The 24,189-nt window shown below is 44.8% G+C and overlaps 1 protein-coding gene across 1 annotated transcript in view; it reads left to right on the top strand.

The window, feature by feature from the left end:
- Positions 1–16,191: 16,191 nt before the first annotated feature.
- The window catches only part of PDGFD (platelet derived growth factor D), a 511,595-nt gene continuing 503,597 nt past the window's right edge, over positions 16,192–24,189 (top strand). The window contains exon 1 of the mRNA XM_029602427.1: positions 16,192–16,718. Coding sequence (XP_029458287.1) covers positions 16,607–16,718 — 112 coding nt within the window. The 5' untranslated portion in view covers positions 16,192–16,606. The remainder of the gene's footprint in view (positions 16,719–24,189) is intronic.

The following is a 24,189-nucleotide window of genomic DNA, read 5'->3' as shown; positions in this document are numbered from 1 at the left end:
GGTATTATTTAGGGGGAATAAGTTTTTCTTTTTTGCAACCCTCACACTTATTAACAGAGAGAGAGAGAGCCTGGCCATAATAGCATGGCCCATAGGCAGGTATTTGTATCCCTAGGGTAGGCCCACCTAGTAACTCAAGGTGGGGATTAGGTAAGTGTGTAGGGGGTTAGGGGCCACTTTGACATGCTACGTGACACCTACGAACAGAACAGTGGTCTCTTGTGAAGATTTGCTGGCCTTCGGAGTGAGGAAACTCACTCCAAGATGAGATTTGGGCAAGGTTCTCTCAACCTAGCTTGATGTTACCCAGGTAGAGAGTCCATCAAGCTAGGTGGACGTAGCATGTCAAAGTGGCCCCTAACCCCCTACACACTTACCTAATCCCCACCTTGAGTTACTAGGTGGGCCTACCCTAGGGATACAAATACCTGCCTATGGGCCATGCTATTATGGCCAGTCTCTCTCTCTCTCTCGCTCTCCTTCAAATCGTCTGAAATAAGCTTTACGGGCCACACATCGCAAATGGCGAAGAAACCTCAGCACATGGTCACGGCCGCTAACGCATTTCAAAGAGGTGTAGTTAAAATCTGCGTTATGGCTGTGAGATAGCTCTTCGCAGACAGGCTAGCCCAGCCCACTCTCCGCCCTTAACGCATGCGAAAACGCCTTACCGCATTTTAAAAAATGACCCCCTATGTTACCGTAAATGTTGGCACCTGTTTAGTGGATAGAAATCAAGATATTTTTCCAATATTAATATTTGTGCCTTATTGTAAACCGATGTGATGGTACCTAACTTAATGACGGTATAGAAACGTTTTTAAATAAATAAATAAATAAAATACCACTCTAAGGAAGAGAAGTGAGTCTGAATATACTGGGTTAACTATTTATAAAATAATCTTTTATTTCAAAATGGTCTTGTTCAATTTTTAAGTAACTTCAGTTAACCACAAACATCAAAAATAATTTTTAACTTTAATTTACATAAGCTATAGGATCCTGTGACATCTGGAATATTAATGTGTTTACTCAGCTTTTAAAATGTTGTAACAGCCTCTTCCCTTGTCTGCCATTAAAACGTTAATGGCCAAATTTTTATTCCCCTGTATGCTTAAAAAACTAGGGTTACGCGCGTATCTTCAAAGGGGCCTGGCCACGCACGTAATCTATGTTACGCGCCAAAGTGCCAGGCCCAGATAAAAGGGCAGTCCGGGGGCAGGGAGGGGTGGTCCAGGGGGTGTGGATGGAAGGGGATGGAGGAGCCAGCACAGCAGCCATTTGCTGCTGTGCCGGGGAAGCGCGTGCTGGCAGCCTCGCAGTGCGCGCAAGTTACTACTGCTCCAGAGGAGCAGCAACTTGAAAAATAAATATCCTAACTGACTCTTTCTCTTCTCTTACAGAAAACTAAAGGACTGAACTTTCATGGTTAGGACACATTTTTTATCTCTGTTCTTCTCTCTGATTTTCTTTCTGAAAGAGTAACCCTGTTTTTTCTAGGGATTTACTTATGTAGCAGCCTCCTTCCAATTCTCGTGGACATAGCTGTTATGTTCATTGACCTTTAGGCCAAGGCAGGATTGATGCATCGGCAGATGGACCCGAACAAAGCAGAGGCTCAGCTGGAGCTTCTCTATTACCAACCCACATTCCCCTTGGATTGAACCTTTGGGTGCTGGGCTTACAGGTCTTAGGTAGGGGTCTCTGCTGATGGTGTAAATAAAGTTAAAAAAAAGTGAATACGTGCTTGGTGGGGTCATCCAGTTGGGCTGCTGTGATGGTTCCAGGTGCCCCTGCTCAGTTCCCTGTTGTGCTGGTGGAGCTGAGCGAGTTTAGATTTTGGCCCAATTTTTTTTTATTGTTTTCAAGTGGACTGAGGGGTCTGGGGCTGAAGGAGAGCTCCAGGAGCATGCCCGCAGGGTGTTTTTGTTTTGGCCCGAGAGGGAAGAGGAGCAGGGAATGCTGAGTTGAGAGCAGCACAAGTGCCTCCAGTGTCCAGAGATGCGACTGGTCATCGTGGAGGTAGGAGCAATCAGCCTAGTCAGCCGATCACTGCTGCTCGCTGCTCCGGGTTTCCATGATGATGGCCCTCCTCAAGAGGGTCATGTGAGTGCCGCGGGAACCTGGGGAACTCCAGTCGGTACAAAAGAGAGTGCCCATGAGCTCAAGGAGGGGGTGGGGGGGTGCTGCAAATCCAAGAGGCAACTGAGGCCATGATTTTTTTTTAAATTTATTATAAAATAAAAATGTACAGCGTGGTTGGTGGCCATAAGTGGCAGTGGCACTGGGGATGTTGCCGCTGCAGTAATATGGGTAAATATGACACTGGGGCCTTAGGCAAGCGCCGATGCAAATGTAATGACAGTGACTGATGTCCTGTAAAGATGACATCAATGACATATGTGGGTGGCTAAAGCAGTGCCTGCAAGCACTATTTTAAGTAAAAAAAAAAAAATAGAAATGAGTAATTTTAAAATGTAAAAACTTAGATTTTCTAAGGTGCGTGTGCACGTCCATGGGCGTGGACTTCCCGGCGCGCACACACATGGATGCGCTGATTTTATAACATGCATGCACTGGTGCAGGCATGTTTGGCCTGATTTTTAATCCCCCATGTGCCTTCAAGAATGTCGTTTGTAACATTCTAGGCAACTATAAGGCAGCAGACTATGTCAAACAGGTTGAAAATCTACTTCAGACATACAAATTGATGAAGTGCAACATGTCATTGAAGATACATTGTCTTCATTCTCACTTGGACTTCTTCCCAGACAACCTTGGCGCTGTGAGTGACGAACATGGTGAAAGGTTTCATCAAGATATTGTCAAAATGGAGAAACAGTATCAAGGCACGTGGAACCCCTCTATGCTGGGTGACTATTGTTGGACTCTCATCTGCGAAGCGTTGGACAGTGATTACAAATGAAAATCTACGGCAAAACATTTTTAGTTTTGTTTTTCTGGTGCCAACATTGCCATTATAGCTTATGCCGCTACAAGACACGTAACAATGCTTAATGTTATATTGCACTTTTCTGGCAAAAGGTACGTGATATAGACATAATAAATGCATATTTGTGTTCAGCTTGATAAAATCTACTTGTTTCACTGAAGGTTGTGGAGGAAACAAAATGTTCCCAGAAATTTGCTTATCAGTGTACTATGCTATATTTCCTGGATAACTCCTTTGAAAATTACCTCCATATAATATCTGGGCTGCAGAGTAGTCTTTCCCTTGACCCCAAGAGACAAGAATTCTCATAAGCAAGGCCCTACGTAAAGTGCATGATGAACTTTAAATAGTTGTGACTGAGCAGCAGACGTAGCAAACAAAATTGTGGAAAAGTAATATTTGGGGCAAAGAGTGGGCTGGGATAGCCTGTCTGCAAAGAGCTATTGCACAGCTGTAACAATGATTTTAACTACACCTCTTTGGATTGTATTAGGCTGTGACCATGTGGTAAGGTTTCATCACCATTTGTGATGTCTCCCATAAGTCCTATTTCAGGTGAATTGATGGGTCCAGAGCCTTGGAGAGAGAGAGAGAGAGAGAGAGAGAGAGAGAGAGAGAACCTGGCCATAATGTCATGGCCCATAGGTAGGTATTTGTATCCCAATGGTAGGCCCACCTAGTAACTCGAGGTGGGGTTAGGGGCCACTTTGACATTCTACGTGACACCTACGAACAGAACAGTGGTCTCTTGTGAAGATTTGCTGGCCTTCGGAGTGAGGAAACTCACTCCAAGATGAGATTTGGGCAAGGTTCTCTCAACCTAGCTCTCACTCCGAAGGCCAGCAAATCTTCACAAGAGACCACTGTTCTGTTCGTAGGTGTCACGTAGAATGTCAAAGTGGCCCCTAACCCCACCTCGAGTTACTAGGTGGGTCAACCATAGGGATACAAATACCTACCTATGGGCTATGACATTATGGCCAGGTGTGCTCTCTCACTCTCTTTCTCTCTCTCTCTCTCTCATATCACAGAATCTGAAAATAGTATTGCAATTTGCACTAACTTAGCTCTTCACACAGGTAATTAGCGCAAATTGCAATAAATGCCATATTAGCATAAAACACACCCCTTTTGCTATCGCATGCAGTACTTACCACATTTTGATAAATCCAGGCCTAAGTTAGCCAGGAAAGTAGCACCATCCAGTTACGTCCACTGCCCGCCGCCCACTGATTATCCAGCAAACTACTTAGTTAAATAAGGATCTTATCTGGCTAAGTTGTATAGCCAGATATTCAGCAGCAGCCACTTAGCCGGATAAATCTCACTTATCCAGCTAAGTAGCGTTTGAATATGGACCCCATCAATTGTTGTGAATAAGATATAAAAATCTATATTGTGTTTCCACAATGTGTTTTTTTTAAATTCTATTCTGCAACTATTTGAAGTTCATCCCTCAATTTAGATAAAATGCTAATGATGAGATCTTTGACTAAACAGATCTGTTCTAGATTATTTTATATACAGTAAGTTCTTCTCCAAGTTATTATAAACTACTGAAGTAGGATTCTAAAGCAGAATATTTTGTTGCAACATGCCACAATTTCACCTATCCAAAGCCTAAAGTCTCAGCTCTTAAACTATGTCTATCTATGGTTAGCAGGGCAAAACCTGTAGGCAGTTGCACTGAAATCAGTATTTTCAGGTTTTTCTTTTAGGAGATAGAACGACAGACCTAAAGGTGAGATTCATTTATTCACTGGCACAGCAATTCATTTTTATGGGTCATTATTTGAGAGACGTGATCTGCAGAAACCAAAGGAAAAACAGAGTGAGTGCAATTATGGATCGGTGAGAGGTATCCCTTTTGCTGCTGACACACACATATTTATTCTTACTTATAATGGTAACTAGGCTACTGCAATGAATCTTAAGAACCAATAGCTCTTTGCACTTTGTGGAAAAAATAGTGCAGCACTAATTATATCTAAATAGTTTAGACATTACTTTACATTTTAGCATATTGGACTTTGTATGGTTTTGTTTCTTTCACTGGAAAACCTGTATTGCTCCTGAAGATGAGATGATGAAATATAATTTCTTTAAAACTTCTTTATTAGAAAAATTCACAAATATAGAACAGGTAAATTAATGTTTAGTACTTTGCATACTCCATTAGTTACCCATAACTACCTTGCCTTGTTGAAGAGGCACTCTTATGTAGATTCCATTTTTTCAATATAGGTAAAAAAAAAAAAAAGACAATAAATATCAAGGCAATTATGTTTAATATACTCAGCATCTTTTCATGAATTATTAAATACTTTGTGCATCAGTATGCCTAAATATATATATTTTGTAACTGTATAAGATTGAAAGTAAGCAAACGAAGGTCATTTTCACTGCAAAGAGGAATCTGAGAAGGTCCCAGTTAGATGAAAACTATTGTTTCTGTTTGATAGATTTTAAGAGAATCTAATACAGAAGTGCTGCTGAAACCAGGGTACTCAGTATTCCAACCGGTCTTGTAAGGGACTGTTTGCAAATAATGGCCTGGATTTATCAAAATGCACTAAATAGGTATATATATCTCTATGGGAGGCCCACCTAGTTACTCAAGGTGAGGTTTAGGTAGGAGTGTAGGGGTTAGGGGCCACTTTGACATTCAAAGTGAGATGTACGAACAGAACACTGCTCTCTTGTGAAGATTTGATGACCTTCAGAGTGAGGAAACTCACCCAAAGATGAGATTTGTGCAATGTTCTCTCAACCTAGCTTGATGTTACCCAGGTAGAGAGTCCATCAAGCTAGGTTGAGAGAACATTGCACAAATCTCATCTTTGGGTGAGTTTCCTCACTCCGAAGGTTATCAAATCTTCACAAGAAAGCACTATTCTGTCACCATAAAGTAGTAAATAGGATAAAAATCTAATCTTCAAGATCATGTTACATGTAATGTTGTCCTAGAGTATAGATAAAGTGCATGCTAATTAGCAAAAGTAATCATATAATACTCCTAAGTCATTTCTTATTTCTAAAGAATGTGGGATATTCAATTAATTTGCTTATATTGTTAATTGTATAAAACTGCCTGAGCCTGAATTAAGTTTTGGTCAAAAATAAGGAAAACAAATTGAAACCAATGTACTAAGCCATGTTAACTGATTTTATTGTGGGCACAGAACCCCTAGGTTAAACACCAAATGAACTAATGTTGGGATTACTACCTGATAATCCCCTTTTCCTTAGTGTAGACAGATGAACTCAGTACAAATGGGATAGTATCCGCGTGCTAGCAGTTGGAGACAGATCTGACGTCAGCACGGGGGCGTATATATCCCCACAGGAAGCGTAGCTATTCAGTAATCTTCCTTGCAAAAGCTGTTATAGTGTACTGACGCACAGTTAAAAAGTGAAACAGGATTCCCCTGACCGATTGATAGTAGCTGGAGACCGCCAGCATTCCCAACCGAAAGGCGTGGACACCTGGTAGAGTGTACACTCTCATGGAAACAGATGACATGGCTTACCTGGAATCGGTGATACCCATGTACGCAGGCAGCTGGGCGGGATGCTGAGTCCATCTGTCTACACTAAGGAAAAGGGGATTATCAGGTAGTAAATCCCAACATTTCCTGGCGTGTAGCCAGATGGACTCAGTACAAATGGGATGTACAAAAGCTTACTTTACTTCCCCACCTGGGCGGGAGGCTGCCTGAGGCCCATGTAACACCGCCCTGGCAAATGCGAGTCCTCCCTGGCCTGGACATCCAGGCGGGTAGAATCTGGAAAAGGTATGGAGGGAGGACCATGTCGCCGCTTTACAGATTTCCGCAGGCGATAGCATCCTGGATTCCGCCCAGGATGCCGCTTGAGCTCGGGTAGAATGAGCCTTGACATGTAGAGGCGGGGTTTTTCCAGCCTCTACGTAAGCTGCCCAGGTAACTTCCTTGATCCAGCGGGCGATGGTGGGCCGAGAGGCCGCTTCACCTTGTTTCTTCCCGCTGTGCAGGACGAACAGATGGTCCGTCTTTCGTAGGTCTTGTGTAAGTTCCAAATATCTGGGCAGCAATCTGCCAATCTCGAGATGGCGCAATAAACGCCCTTCTTCAGATTTCCTCAGCCCCGCCGTGGTAGGCAAGGTTATGGTCTGATTAAGATGAAACCGTGAAACCACCTTAGGTAGAAAGGAGGGAACCGTACGAAGATGGATAGCCTCTGGAGTGATCCTGAGAAATGGATCCCGGCAGGACAATGCTTGTAGCTCTGAGATGCGGCGGGCTGAACATACAGCCAGCAAGAATACCATCTTCAAAGTGAGGGAACGAAGAGACAGGCCCCGAAGGGGTCGAAAGGTGGATCCCGCAAGGAATCCAAAACAAGGTTGAGGTTCCACAAAGGCACAGGCCACTTCAGTGGCGGACGAATATGCTTGACCCCCTGCAGGAAGCGAGAAACATCCTGGTGCTTAGCGATGGTCTTGCCAGCCCTCCTGGGCCATAACAAGACAGCGCAGCCACCTGAACTTTGATGGAGCTGAGGGAGAGACCCTTCTGAAGGCCATCCTGCAGGAAATCCAACACAATAGAGATCGTGGTTGCATGTGGATTGGTGCCATGCGAGTCGCACCAGGCTTCAAATACTCTCCAGATCCTGTTGTATGTGAGGGATATGGAAAACTTGCGAGTTCGGAGGAGGGTATCAATCACGGGCTCCGAGTAACCCCTCTTCTTCAATCTAGCCCTCTCAAGGGCCATACCGTAAGAGAGAATTGAGCCGGATCCTCGTGAAGAATGGGACCTTGATGTAGAAGGTCCCGAAGAGGAGGCAGGGGAAGGGGCTCCCCTGCCAGTAGTCTTCTCATGTCTGCATACCAGGGTCGTCTTGGCCAGTCTGGCGCCACTAGAAGGACTAGGCCCTGGTGCCTCTGAATCTTGCGGATGACAGCACCTATCAGAGGCCACGGAGGAACCAGGGCATCGATTCCGTGTGAGCATGGGTCGCGCTTGCGGCTGAAGAATCTGGGTACTTGAGCATTGGACCCGTCTGCCAGGAGATCAATGGCCGGAAACCCCCAATGATCCACAATCATCTGGAAGGCCGTGGGTGAGAGCTGCCACTCTCCCGGATTTTAGGCGTTCCCTGCTGAGGAAGTCTGCTGTGGTATTGTCCTTCCCGGCGATGTGGACGGCGGAGATGTCCTGAAGATTCACCTCCGCCCAAGTCATCAGAGGGGCAATCTCCAGAGACACCTGTCGGCTTCTGGTTCCGCCCTGACGATTGAGGTATGCCACCGTGGTGGCGTTGTCGGACATCACTCTGACCGTCCTGTTCCGCAAGTCTGTGGGCAAATTGAAGGCAGGCCAATTGGACAGGCCCGGGCCTCTAGACGGTTGATGTTCCACGCCGCCTCTTCCCCGTTCCACCGCCCTTGTGCGGTGAGTTCTTCGCAGTGTGCGCCCCAGCCGCTTAGGCTGGCATCCGTGGTGAGCACAATCCACGTGGGTGAGGACATCTTCGATCCCCTGCTCATGTGGTTGGACTGCAACCACCACCGTAACTGGGTGCGCACTCGGGCAGGTAGAGGTAGGGTGCGCGGAGTAGGTCCGCAGATGGGGGACTCCAGCGAGAGAGCAGGGCGTGTTGGAGAGGCCTCATATGGGCCCTCGCCCAGGGCACCACTTCCAGGGTGGATGCCATGAGACCAAGAACCTGCAGATAATCCCAGGCGGTGGGTTACTGGCTCCCATCAAAGACCGGATATGCTGTTGAAGGTTCAACGTCCTCTTGGCGGTGAGACTGACCGTGTCTGCCCGGGTGTCGAACTGTACTCCCAGGTATTCCAGGGACTGGGAAGGCTGTAGGCAGCTCTTGCCGAGGTTGATAACCCAGCCCAGGCTTTCCAGAAGGGCTATCACTCTGTCGGTGGTCCGAAGGCTCTCCTCTCGAGACTTCGCCCTGATCAGCCAGTCGTCTAGGTAGGGATGGACCAGAATTCCTTCCCGCCTGAGCGCCGCCGCTACTACTACCACCACCTTGGTGAATGTCCGTGGCGATGTCGCCAACCCAAAGGGCAGGGCCCGAAACCGGAAATGGCGGCCTAGAACCTTGAAGCGTAGGTAGCGCTGATGATCCGGATGGATCGGGATATGCAGGTATGCCTCTGACAGGTCTAATGCCGTGAGGAATTCCCCTGGCTGTACTGCAGCCTTGATGGAGCGTAGAGTTTCTATGCGAAACCGCGGGATCCGTAAGTAGCGATTGACTGACTTGAGGTCCAGGACGGGCCGAAAGGTACCCCCTTTCTTGGGTACAATGAAATAGATGGAATAATGGCCAGAATTCACTTCCCAGGCAGGTACTGGGATGATGGCTTTCAAGGACATGAGTCTTGCCAGGGTAGCTTCCAATGCTGTCTTCTTGTGTGCGGGACACGAAGATTCCACAAACTTGTCCGGAGGGAGATGATGAAAGTCCAGATAATATCCCTCCCGGATAACGGCGAGAACCCACTGGTCCGATGTAATCTCGACCCATCTGGGGTAGAAGAGGGTCAACCTGCCCCCTATGGCTCCGTCCCCCAGATGAATCGGCGGATTCTCATTGGGAGGCACGGCCGGGACCTGAACCCGGGCCCGCTCCCCTCCTGCGCTGCTTGGTCCGAAAGGACTGATTCCCGGCTGGAGGACGTGGTGCCTGGTAACGACCCCTGTAAGGAACGAAATGCTGGGAACTCCTGCCCCTGGAGGGCCTTGGAAAGGCGCGCTGGCCCCTTCGGAACCGATCTTCCGGCAATCTGGGCACTGGAGAGGCGCCCCATTCACTGGCCAGTTTATCAAGGTCGCTGCCAAATAGAAAGGAGCCCTTGAAGGGCAATCTGGTGAGGCGGGTTTTAGAAGGCGCATCAGCCGACCATCTTCGGATCCAGAGCTGCCTCCTGGCCGCTACGGAGGATGAAATCCCTTTAGCGGTTGTCCGTACCAGGTCAGATGCCGCATCCGTAAGGAACGAAAGAGCAGATTCCATGTCCGCCACTGGAGCGTTGTTCCTAACCTGTGACAAACAGGCACGCGTCACCACCGTGCAGCAGGTGGCGATCCGTAAAGATAAAGCCTCCACCTCAAAGGCCTGACGCAGAATGGCGTCCAGTCGTCGATCATGCGGCTCCCTGAGGGCCGTCCCCCCTTCAACTGGAATGGTAGTGCGCTTGACCACCGCGCTAATCAAGGCATCCACCTGAGGGCACGCCAGCAGATCCTGGATAGCCGGCGCCAATGGGTACATGCTCGTCAGAGCCCGACCCCCTTTGAAGGCAGCCGCTGGAGCCACCCATTCTAAATCAATCAGTTGTTGCGCCGCCTGTAAGAATGGAAAATGGCGGGCCGTAGGACGAAGACCTTCCAGTAGGGGGTTCTGCGCAGAAGGTATCGAAGCGCTGGGACCTGTAATATCCAATTCCGCCAGACACTGAGACACCAGGTCGGAGAGATCCTCCTTAGGGAAGAACCGCCTCATGGTTCGATATGGCTCAGTCCCTGGAGGGAGGTCCCCCTCGTCCGTGAGTTCGGACTCGTCCTGCGAGACCTCCTGGTCTGACTGATCTGGGCTATCCATCGGTGGGAAGTCCCGCTCGCGATAAGGTTGTGAAGGCCCAGGAACAGGATCCGCAGGAGCTGCCACCGGAGCAGCCGCCGCAGGCGCAGCCACCGCAGGAACTACAGGAACCGTAGGGCCTGGATGGGCAGCCGTTTGCATCTGAAACAAAAGCATGAATTCCCTTAAAGAGATCCACCCAGGAAATGGAAGCAGCCTCTAAGCGCCGGGGTACAAGCTCCCCCGGGACGCCGGATTGGTCGAGACTGCCCCCTAACTCCGGGGTAGCCCCTGGGGAACTATCCACAAATCGTGGTTGAGACAGGTCCTGGCCCGAGGGTCGCAGGGCCCCCTCACATGGGCACACAAAGAATCTGGCTCATCCCTGCGCGTGGCCCTAAGGTGGCATGCAGAGCAGAGGCCAAGGGCTGCAATGCCCGAAGCAGGGGGCGCCGTTGCTGAAGACTCCGCAGCTTTCTGATCCATTGAACAAAAGGTGCTCACAAATAATATGCGGCAGCAATAGGCGCTTAATAGCAATAGGCTCTCAATAGCAATAGGCTCTCAATAGCAATAGGCTCTCCATAGCAATAGGCTCTCAATAGCAATAGGCGTTCAATAGCAATAGGCTCTCAATAGCAATAGGCTCACAATAGCAATAGGCTCTCAATAGCAATAGGCGCTTAATAGCAATAGGCTCTTAATAGCAATAGGCGCTCAATAGCAATAGGCTCACAATAGCAATAGGCTCTCAATAGCAATAGGCGCTTAATAGCAATAGGCGCTCAATAACAATAGGCGCTTAATAGCAATAGGCGCTTAATAGCAATAGGCGCGCAATAAGAAGAGGCGGCAGCAATATGCATGCAAGAGGCATTCAATACACATTCACCAATAAGCGGTCAGCAATATGCTCGTAATAGGCATTCAATAAGCTTTCAGTAATAAGCGGCCAGCAATATGCTCGTAATAGGCATTCAATAAGCTTTCAGTAATAAGCGGTCAGCAATATGCCGAAACAAAGTCAAGGAGGAAAAAAGCCGCGCCTATTACGGGCGCGGAGTACCTGAGCCAGGCCCTACGAGGGCGTCCTCCACGGCGTGCCACGCCGCCGATCCTCTGCGCTTCGGAGACCCGTAGGAAGAGACGTACTCCGTACCAGGTTCGGCGCGTCCCAGCTGGAACACAGGCGGTCTCCGGCTGCGGGGGAAGGGATCACCTCCCCACCGCAATTTGAGGAAATGCACCCGCTACCTCGTCCACGCCGGGACCGAGGGCCTCGTATACCTCACGCGGACTGCGTCCGGGGACTGTGTCACTGCCGTGCTTTGGCAGGACCGAGGACTTTCCCACCGGGGGAGCACGTTAATCACCCCGGGAGCTCGCTGGGGGAGGAACCCGTGGGTATCTACCGCAGGAGCGCGGGGCTCTAAGTCGAAGAGACAGGAAAAAACGAATCTAGAATGAGAAGAAAAGAGAAAAATTAAAGTAGTCTTGGAAAGCACGCTCAACTAGCGTGCAGGCACTCCAAACTGCTTTGGAGACGGAAATTACTGAATAGCTACGCTTCCTGTGGGGATATATACGCCCCCGTGCTGACATCAGATCCGTCTCCAACTGCTAGCACGCGGATACTATCCCATTTGTACTGAGTCCATCTGGCTACACGCCAGGAAATGGTTGTTAAGCCCAGAATTTTGTAGGAGTTAGTATGATGCATTACCAAGATTGGTAATGCATCATCGTCGCAGGTGGCAGTGATGCATAGCCTAATGTGGATTGCAATTTTCCCTTCCAACCCCTACCCCCTATGTATCCAAGTCCAACTCATACCCCCTTCTCTGTCAAATTCTACTCCCAGCCTTTTCATTGGGGCAAGAGTAAGTAATCCTCCCTCTTGCTTCACTGGCACCAAACTTCAAAATGGCACCAGTAGCATGGTCTTTTCCTGAGGCAATAAGGAGGACAACTCACTTCTTCCACAGTTGACCACCAGATAATTCTGAATGGGATACACTGAGAAGGGAAATGTGATTAGGGGACGGCTGGACTTGTCTGCCAGGGGGCAGATGGGTGGACTTGGATGCTGGATCAGTATAGGGGCGCAAACTGAACAATGCCATGTGGGATGAGGAGAGTTCTAGAATTTGAGAATGCATGATTATAAGCAACAGGGGATCTTTGGATATGAAGAATTGAGAATAGAGCACTGCAGGCTCTGTGGCATTGTATTAAGATTGGGAGATCAGAGGAGTCTCATGATCCTTATCTGTCATTTCTGTCTTTATGTTAATCATCTGTGGCTTATGTGCTTCATTATTTCAGAATAAATTCATAAAACCAATATATCTCTGATGAAATAATTTAGTCTCTTAGGTGCATTGCTAATAATGGGAGTGATGTTTTAGAGAAATTGTTTAGCCATATAACAGAAGAATATATGGCAAAAGAATAGAATCCTCTAAACTTGCATTCAATATATAGTTTATATTCTAACCCAGGTGTTCTCAACCTCATCCTCAGGATGCACCTAGCCAGTCAGGTTTTCAGGATATTCACAATGAATATGCATGCAATGGAGGCAATGCATACATATCTATCTGATGCATATTCATTGTGGAGATCCTAAAAACCTAATTGGCTGGGTGGCCAGAGGACTAAGTTGACAACCCCTTCTCTAACCCGAAGTAATATAATGTTAACTAATCAGCAATATATAGTATTCACAGGCCATGTAAATTTTCTTTAACCCATAAAAAATGGTAGTTGTACTTAAAATACCATTAAATTACATGCAATTTAGATGTGTGAGTTTGTTTTGTTTTGTTTTTACTGACTTTTAACAAGACATGAATCCTTCCTGTCCCTGGTCTGTTGAATGTTTGTATTTATTTGTGCATTTATTTTCACTTTGTATGTAACTTCTTACCCAGGGCACTTAAGATTAACAAATGCAAATACAATGTAAAGTAGTATAACCAGTACAGAGTTAGAAAGAAGAGACTAAGAACAGTGGTAAAACACAATTGAGGAGGCTGATATCTGGGTTAACAACTCTGTAAAGATAGATTTTTAACCTGGACAGAAAAAGGAGCATGTTGGACAGGGAACCGTATTGGACATTAGAAGGTAACTTGTTCCAGAGAAAAGATTCTACAATGGAAAATGCATGGAAATGGGAGGGGGTAGAATACTGAGGAGTGTACCACTGTGTATGACGACAACAAGGGGCAAACATATAGAACAGTGAACAAGAGAAGTTTTAACAAAGAAAATAGGAACTCAAAAAATAAATATTCGATCTGTGCTTTCATTCCATAAATAATATTGTATAACCTGAAAATGTATAATGTACATGGAGTTCAGAGCAATGTTTTAAAGTAATGCAAACAATTATAGAACCATGAAAAAAATATGTCCTTTCTAGCATGTGCTATCCAAGCTATCTGATGTAACACAAAGGTAACTAGAGATGTGCATTCATTTTAAACAAAATAGATAATGGCAACAAAATTGTCTATTTCATCACTTTTCGGAAGCGTCATGAAATGAAAAAAAAATCATGAAATTTTGTAAAAATTAGTTTTTCATGTTAGTGTGCACTAACTGAAAATGTTAGCAATCAGTTAAAAAGTGTCAATTAGGGAAGCAGTTTGTTAGCTAGAGTTATAGTTATGCATTTCCATAGTTACTTGTTTGTGTGGCCAAGGTTGCATGATGGTATTTGTGAGGGGATGGCCAGTGCCTGGTAACAAACATAAGCAAAGAATTGATATAATAAATATTTAATACCATCAAGTGTACAAAAGCATGTATTGCAAATGCATATTTTAAATTTGCCAATCCCTTTGTATTTTAGGAAAGGGGCCCTGGCATTTTGGTACATGCATACTTTTAATTCCCCTGGTGTATGTCTGTTTGTTTGGGTGGGGGACTGGTAACTGGTGAGAGGAGAAGTGACTGAGGTGAATGTATGGGGTGGTGGGTGGGAGAAAATCTGGTTGGGGTGGTGACTGGTGAGAGAGAGGCAGCCTGGTGTGTGTGGAGAAGACTGGTGAGAGGGGGTGAATGGGGAGACAGAAGAGAGATTGGTTGGGGTAGTGACTGGTGAGAGAGAGGCAGCCTGGTGTGTGTGGGGAAGACTGGTGAGAGGGGGAGTAACTAGGATGGCAATAGGAGGTGACAGGTGGGAGAGAGGCTGATCGGAGTGGTGAGTGGTAAGAGGGGGTGAATGGGGTGACAGAAGAGAGATTGGTTGGGGTGGTGACTGGTGAGAGAGAGGCAGCCTGGTATGTGGCGTGTAACTGGTGATAGTGAGAGTGACTGGGTTGACTGTATGGTGTGTCAGGTGGGGGAGAGAGATTGGTTGAGGTAGTGACTGGTTAGACAGAGGCAGCCTGATATGTTGGGGCAACTTTTGAGAGAGGGAATGACTGGGGTGACTGTTTGGGGTGATGGGTGGGGGAGAGAAACTGATTGAGATGGTGACTGTTGAAAGAGATTCAGCCTGGTATGTGGGGGGTGACTAGCAAGAGGGGGAGTAACTGGGGTGACTGTATGGGGTGACAGGTGAGAGAGAGATTTCTTGGGGTAGTGATTGGTGAGAGAAAGGCAGCCTGTTGTGTATGGGGTGGGATTAGTGAGAGGGGAAGAGACAGGGGTGACTGAATGGGGTGACATGTGGGAAAGAGAGGCAGCCTGGTGCATGTGTGTGGGGGGTGACTAGGGTAACTGTATGGGGTGACAGGTTACCCCCCCCCCCACACACACACACACACACACACACACACAACACCAGGCTGTCTCTCTCTCTCCAGTCACTACCCTAGCCAGACTCTCTCCCACCTGTCATCCCATACATTCACCCAAGTCACTTCCCATCTCACTGGTCACCCCACCCAAACACACAGATTCACACCAGGGGAATTCAAAGTATGCATATCCCAAAATGTCAGGTCCCCTTTCCTAAAATACAAAAGGATTGATGAATTCTAAATATGCATTTGCATTACATGCTTTTGCTGACTAAAACTTGATGCTATAAAATTACATCACTTGTTTGTTTACACTTGTTACCCCCACAAACACCACCTTACAATCATAGCAACACAAACATTAACTAAGGAGGCAGCCAATGGAATGCAGAACCATACCTCTAGCTAATGAATTCCTTCCAAATTGACACGTTTTAACTGATTGGTAAGATTTTCAGTTAGTGTGCACTAAGTCCCATTAGTGCGCACTAACTCCGAAAGTAGGAAAACACAAAATAAATACCTGCAGAACCATTTTAAAAATGAAATCTAACAGATAACAACCCGAAACGAAAATGACACAAAAAAAAAAAATCTGTGCACATCCCTAAAGGGTAACTGCCTTTAAAATATATCCTATTACAATTGTCAAGCAAATTCAACTTTAGGTTTTCCAAGACATTTGCTTTCTTGCTAACCCCAGCCAGTTTTAGCAAAGAAAATGGGACTTGGGAAAGAAGTAGAGTGAAGTAAAGAAAAGCCTTAGCATTCTTAAAAATACGAAGTTTTGCACATTGCCTTTGGGGCACCCCCTGTTTATTCGGCTGCAGCAGGAGCACACGCTTTCCTCCGGGCTTGTTGCATTTCCTCCTCTGTTGTGCCGAGGGCGTGCAGTCCAGCCTGCTCCGTGCTTGCTTTCTGCACGCTGGGCAGGAGGAGCTTTAGAGACTCTCGGACACCCACCGGCCAGAGAACGTGCTGGGAAAGTCTGTCTCCCACCAGAGCATGGCAGCAGCATCCAGCTAGAGGAGAGGCACGCTCGCAGAATAGTGAGCCGAGCGGCTTCATGCTGAACAGAGGGCTCGCTGCCACGTCTCATGTCCCGGGAAGCGTCGGGAAAACAACCTGTTGCCTCGGCTTTCGCGCGTGTTGCCAGAGCAGGGGAGAACCAGCATCTGCGGATAATTTACCCAAAAGTTCAAGAAAGAGTTTGGAGCTGCGATCAGAGTTTTTCAGCAGCTCAGAGGAGCTGGGGAGGTGTCTGTTGCTTCAAGTGGAGATACTGTAATACCTGCAAGGATTCCCAATGCAATTGTCATTCCTTTACATCCTCGTTTTTGCGAGCTTTTGCCGGGAGGGCACGGCAGCTCAAAGTGGATCTATAAAAACTTTACGCGCCTCCAGTCCAAGGCGAGATGGTAAGTGCTGTTTCCTCTCAAAACTATTATTCATTCTATTTGGATTATGCTCCACCGTTGTCCTTTTAACCCTTTGGCAAACAGGACAGGGCTTGATAGTAGGAAACACCTGGTATGGAAAACAAAAGCTGCAAACTTCTGAAGTACATTGTAGCAATTTTCAGGGCTTCAGTTACCCTCAATTTGGAAGCTTCCTATTTTCAAAAATGCACTAAATTCTCAAAAAATAAAAAGTTGGTTTTAAAACATGTTTTGTTTTTTTTTAATGTTTCATCCGAAAAATATGATTTTTGGCATCCAAAAATTGTAATTCAGTTCCTTCCCTGCCAATGTTTCTAGTGTCTCCTTGACACTTTTCATAGCAGTGCAATATTTCATAGTGTGTGAAAGCCTTTCTCTGTAGCTTTTTGACAGATGGTTTCCAGGCTCCTCACTGCCCAGCAGTTTTGGATTATTATGTTATCATGCTGTAAGTATAGCATGGCATGCTGCACTTAGATGGTTTTGCTTCAGATTGTGCTGTGCCATACAATTTCTCTGTCACTGTTAAACTTATAAACCCTGACTCCAGGAGTTTGAGAAACAAATCAATGATGGTGGTGTTCTGCTGAATCTGAGATCAGCTGTTTCTTGGAAGCTGTCTCTGACAAACTTCCAGTTAAGTCACTGGTTTCTGATCACAAGACTGCAGCAAAACACCTCACTGCATGTACCATCTATTTTCTTTTGTCTTTGTTCTTTCTTCTAACTAACGCAAATATATATATATATATATATATATATATATATATATATATATATATATATATATATATATATATAAACACACGGCTTTCAACCTGCTGATTCACTATTAGTACTATTTTATGAGGTTTTAGGTAGAAATAAAAAAACTGCATATGCATATAAGGACATAAAATAAGAATTGCATTTCTCATTAATGACTATAGGTGACTAGCTTTATATTAAATCTGAACTCCATCTACATTTGTAAGTTTGAACCTGTAACTGCGCAAATCTGGAATTTATAATAAGTCAAAAACTGATTACCCAAGAAAATATGAATCAGATATTTTCTGATTCAATTCTGGATGAAAGCCAGGTCATAGGAAGTCCACCATCTTTACCATGCAATCGCCATTTCATTTTCCACATTTAGCCACATTTGGAGGTCAAAGGGGAATATATTTGAAACTCATTTCTAGAAAAGCTAAAACACATTGCATTATATTATAATGGACTGATTCTGAGATGAATGGAGGGGATGTGAATGAAATCAATTGAAGCAAAGAATGGAGGACAAGGCATAAATGAGAGCATCATGTCCAACTTAAAAGTCACTTGTGAGCTTCTGTCACATTCAAAATAATGGGATTACTCGCACTATTCTTTTATACAGTAACCTGTCTGGAAGAGAAATCAAAAGCACTGCGTGACTTCATCTTTTTTTTTTTTAGAGAAAAACATCTCTGTGTCATGTATATTTATCTATAAAATTATAGCTGAAAAATAAAGTGTACAAGTTTTCTCTAAAAACAATGGAGTCATGAGTTCTTGATGAATCAAGTTGATTGGTTTATGTGACTGTAGCCTGACACCAAGATTGTTTATGAGGTATTTTAATGTATGACAAAAAAGTCATTCCTTATGCACTGCTCACGCGACCATTTCCATATGCATCTTTAATAATACCTTCCGAGTCTACCTAAATTGTGATAGTTGCGTTCATACTTGTAACTTATCGTACTTGACAGTAATAGTCTGTGTAACAAATAGGTGAAACAATCAGATTTTCTAATAATAACACACCTACACACATTGAAAGATCATGGCTCAATTGAAAGATTATTGTCCAAGTTTGGCTCACATAACCATTTTCTGATTTGATGTCTGTACTTAGATCATCCTTAGAAGAAATTATTCAAAAGATATATTTAAAAAATGAAATTGCGCACAAATACTTCCCCCCACAGGCTCAATGCAGCATGGAAAAAGTTGTAAGCATGACAAATTTTAAGAAAAATATGAACATAATTATAACATTTGGATGGACTTCACAAGTTTTAGATGGCCTAATTGCGTTTTATTTATGACAAATATGGAAACAGATGCACAAGCATTGCATAATGCATAGTTTTTTTTATCTCATTTTGAGTGGTAAGTTCCTTTACACCTATTTTTTTTATTTCTCATAGTGATATCATAACATCCACCTTTTTAGTCCTTAAAGCAAGCCAGTGTTATAATAGTATAACTGATATGATAATCATACAGTTTATTAGCTATGTGGAAATCTTAGAGCACTCAGCTAGTGAACATTCCACAAGATACATGACTTAGTTGCAAGGATCCAGTAGCAAAGAACTTATAATTTAAGTCTGTGCACTAGAAAATAATTTACTCAATGAAATCACACAGTGATTTGGAAAGTAGAGATATGAATCTAGTTATCAATAAGCTTCATAGTTGATTCATACTTCTGTTTTATGGAACATAGCTTTAAGGTACATTCTAATTGGTTACTTTAAGAGATAGTAATTATCACCATGCATCCACTAAGTCAAATCTGTGGTTCTGTGTGTGACTGAGAGCCTGTATGTGTGTGAGAGAGAGTATGTGTATATGATTGAGAGTCTGTGAGTGTGATTCTGTATGTTCTTGAAAGCCTGTGTGTGTGAGAGAGAGAGAGCGAGCATTTGTGTAAGTGTGTGAATGAGAGTCTGTGTAAGTGAGAGAGATTGTGTGTGAGTGTGTGTGTGTGTGTGTGTGAGTGTGACTGACAACCTGTTTGTAAGTGAGAGAGACACTGCTCCCTCAGCCTTGTGCTAAGGCTGATGCTGAACTCCCTGTGTCACATGGATACAGGAGTTTTGTTAGATTTCATACCCTTCCCAATGGGGAGTTATATACTACACTAGCACACCTATAATACACTCTCACACATGGGGAAGGGTCTGGATGGAGATCTCTGACTCACACTACTAATGAAATGACCTGTTGAGACCATAATTGCCATAACAGCCAAAGCAACCTCTGCTAGAGGCAGGCAGATTTTAAGGTCCCCTTATACTACTAATAAAATGAATACATATTTCAAAACAGCTGAATAACAAAATAATATCCAATAATGAAAAACTCATACAAATTTTGTGAACATTTTCCAAACATCAATAACATATTTCAAAATAGCAGTCATACCAAATAACAAACAATAATTAAAACTAATTAGAATAAAAATATCCCTCCTTCTCCAATTGTAGAAACCTTTGATTGCCTGATGCCCTAAGAATGTTCTGGATTAAAAGGGGAAGGAAAAGGTTGTTGTATACAATATTCTCCGCTCTCTCTCTCATATGCACATGTACATTTACTGACACACATGCTGACACACACTCTCTCTCACTTGAATACACACATTCTCTCACACATTCACTCCTACACACATGCTCACTCACTACCTCTCAAGCTCACACTACCTAACTCATACACTACCTCTCACGTACAACTTTCAATCAAACACACATGCTCACTCACTACCTCTCACTCTCATGCTGCCTCACTCACACACTACCTCTCACACACACCCTTTCCCTCGCACACACATGCTCAAACACTCCGTCTTTCACTCATACTCTTATTCGCACATGCTCAGTCACACACACACACACATACTACTCTTTCATTCACAAACATGCTCTCTCTCATTCCCTCACACACATACCTGTTTTCTCTCTCTCCCTCTCACTGTCACACACTCCGTCTCTCACTCAAACTTCATCCCTTATGGAAGCACAAGTGACAGCAGCAGCCTCCTCTTTCAACCCTCATAGGTGACAGGATTCCTCTTTTTTCTTCAGGCTGTGGGGGCTGGTACTGCTGCTGTTCGGTCTGACAAGGCTGATGCTTCTGCCCAACACTGCTCTTCCTCTTGCTTCTTCTTCTTTCTTTGACAGCATGGTCCAATACTGCTGTGTCTCCTCTTCCCTTTCACCATTTGGGTTGACGTTCTACCTATTGCTCCTTTTGGCATTGCAAGCCAATGCTGCTCTGCCTCCTGTGCCTTCCAGGCGTAACGCCCCTTGACTGTTTACCTCACAGGGCATTCCTGGGTCCAGGACTGATCTGAAAGGAGCCCCTCTAGGGCAGACTCCATCAGTCCTCATGTTCTTGGCCCCTGGTTCCTCCACCTGGGAAAGTAGGTGTTAGTGGGTGGGATTTCCCTCCCTTCACTCCAGGAAAACAAATGGGACTGTGAACAAGGTTGGAAGTATGTAAAAATATATACAGGTTTATTAGACTATACAAGCATATACATTTCTACATGACTATGTACATGGCTAATAGAATGTCAAACAGCACACTTATCTACTAGTGATTAATAGTCTCAGTCTACACAACTATATACATTTCTACAAGGCAGCAAGAATATTTAGTATTTGGCAATTTGGGGTTGTTGGCCCCCACAGTATACCACCAAATAGAATAGAAGGGACCTCTTGTGTTCTCACTTACTCAAATATTATTATTATCCTTCCCCCCTTTATCCCAAGCCTCACCTATATGAAAAGATGCAATTGGGCTGGTGGACAGTGTTGGCCTTGGGGGGGGGGGGGGGGGGTGGTCCACTATATTTAAACTGTCTTCTTCCACTCCGCTGAAAGGTCCATGCTAATGCTGGGGTCCACACCATCCTGGGGGACCTGACTCTACCTCCCAGGGTGATGCTGGGGTCCACACCCTCCTGGGGGACCAGATTCTGCCTCCTGGACTTCTGTTGGGGTCCATTCCCTCCTGGAGGACCTGACTCCACTTCCCAGTCTGTGATTGGGATTCATGCCCTCCTGGGGAACCCAAATCTACCTCCCAGACTGCTGCTGTGGTCCACACCCTCCTGGGGAACCTGACTGTGCCTCTCAGACTGCCACTGGGGTCCCCTTGTTTGAGGGGGACCACTCTGCCTCTGGATATGCACTGGGGTTCACACTCTTCTGGAGGACCCAACTCTGCCTCCTGGTCTGCTGCAGGGGCCCCCTCACTCAATGGGGGACCACTCCCAGGCCTACTGCTGTCCTTCAGTTCTCCTCTCGGTAAGAAGGTTTTCCCTAGCTTGGGTTTATAGCTCCAGTAGGCTTATGGCTACTTTAGTGTTCAGTGGTTTTGGCCCTCTGCAGTCTTAGCTTTCAGTGATTTTAGCTCCGCTAAACTCATGGCCTGTCATGTGCTGTTATCCAGCCTGGATAAGTCACCTTCTCTCAACCTGGCTTTTGCTTTATCTGTTGTTTGACCCTGTATTTATTTTTTATTTTATTTATTTGAATTTCTTATATACCGGCATTCGTGATGGGAATCGCATCATGCCGGTTTACAAATAACAGGGTGTGATAAAAGGATAAATACTTTAAAAAAACAACTCAGAACATTAACATGTGATAGAAGAATAAAGTAGCAGTTACAATAAAACAGGGATAAAATGTAAACTTGGAATGTAGAGAAGGCGAGAGAAAGATTAACAATGAGATAAAAGATAATAACCAAGGTAAATAAAAACCTGCCAATTTAAATGAGAAGAACATTACGGAGTTGTCAAAGGTTGTTGATTACCCTGACGGGAGATCTTAATTGCTTGAGTTGGGAGTAGGTTTAGTTGGTATCTGGAAAGGCTTTCATGAATAGCCAGGTTTTAAGTCTTTTTCTGAATGTAGGGAGGCAAGGTTCCTGTCTCAGTTCTGGTGGGATGGAGTACCACAAGGTAGGTCCTGCTGTAGAGAAAGCCCTGTCTCTGAGTGTCATATGGTGAAAGGTTTTTTGCAGGAGGAACCTGTAATGAGTCTCTGTAGGACTCTCTGATAGGTCTGGCTGAGGAATGCTTTTTAAAAGGGATTTGGAGGTTAAGCGGAGAGAGTTGATGGAATGCTTTGTAGATGGTAGTAATGGACTTATATAAGATTCTGTAGTGCACTGGCAGCCAATGTAAGTCTTTGAGAATTGGAGTTATGTGGTCTCTTCTTCTTGTGTTTGTCAAAATTCTGGCCGCCGTGTTCTGAACCATCTGAAGAGGTTTAGTATGAGAAGACGGGAGACCTAATAGAATAGAATTGCAATAATCTAACTTAGAGAAGATTATCGACTGCAAAACTGTTCTGTAATCGTGGAAGTGGAAAAGTGGTTTGATTCTTTTTAAGACATGTAATTTATAAAAGCAGTCCTTTGTGGTTTGATTAATAAAAGATTTTAGATTTAGCCGATTGTCAATAATGGCTCCTAGGTCTCTTACATGTGAAGTTTGAAAGCCGGTTGGTGGATTTGAGGTGAGGTTGCTGTTTTCGGGAGAGATTATGAGGAGTTCGGTTTTTGCGGAATTTAAGATAAGATTTAGACCGGAGAGGAGGTTGTCAATATTTTGAAAGTAGTTTTCCCAGATTTTGATAGTTTTAGTAAGGGATTCTTTGATGGGGATGACAATCTGGACGTCATCTGCGTATAGAAAGTATTTGAGGTTCAGATTGGTTAATAGTTGACATAGGGGAAGGAGGTAAATGTTAAAGAGCGTGGGGGAGAGAGAGGAGCCCTGTGGAACACCTAGCGTGGAAGGGTAAAACTGTGATTCTTTGTTATGTATTTTGACTTTATATCCTCTGTTTCCCAAGAATGATTTGAACCAGGCAAGAGCAGAGCCTGTTATTCCGATGTTCGCTAGTTGATTTAGGAGAAGGGAGTGATTCACGGTATCAAAGGCCGCCGATAGGTCGAGGAGTATCAGCAGGTAGGCGTGACCTTTATCGAGGCCCATGATGAGGTAATCTGTCAGAGATATGAGAAGTGATTCTGTACTTAAAGATTTTCGGAAGCCGTATTGAGTGGGGAATAATATGTTGTTTTCTTCGAGGTATTCTGATAATCTGGTGTTGACTAATTTTTCTGTAACCTTGGCTATGAAAGGAAGGTTGGATATTGGGCGGTAGTTGGATGGATCTTTAGGATTAAGGTTAGGTTTTTTTAATAGGGGTTTGATAGAAGCAACTTTCAGGTCGTCAGGATAAATTCCTTGGGCTAAGGAACAATTGATAATGTCAGTCAAGGTTTTGGAGATGGTATCTGGTATTAGCAGCAGTAGTTTGGAAGGGATATGATCAAATGGGTGCGATGATGGTTTCATTCTCTTCAATACTAAATTGGTCTCTGATATAGCAATGGGTTCATGTATGGGTTCAATGTATGGGTCACTTTCTCTCAGCCAAAAGGCCAAGACCCAAGCAGGACCACGGAAAGAGACTGTGTGCACACTCTTCCATCCTTTTATGTTGTCTGGGAACTTGGCACCCAAGAGTCTGAATACCCTTGTTAGTCAGGGTCAGAATCTGTTTGCTTCCTAGGACTGTTCTCCAGTACATTTCTCTCATAAATCCCTTTCCCAGTCATAGTTCTGAAATGTAGGAGTTTGAATCTTTTGCTTTTTAGTAATATTTCCTGA

The sequence above is a fragment of the Rhinatrema bivittatum genome, chromosome 5 (assembly GCF_901001135.1).
Source record: "Rhinatrema bivittatum chromosome 5, aRhiBiv1.1, whole genome shotgun sequence".
Lineage (NCBI taxonomy): Eukaryota > Metazoa > Chordata > Amphibia > Gymnophiona > Rhinatrematidae > Rhinatrema > Rhinatrema bivittatum.
Note: the sequence above shows the minus strand (reverse complement) of the source record. Positions and strands in the feature narration are given on the sequence as shown.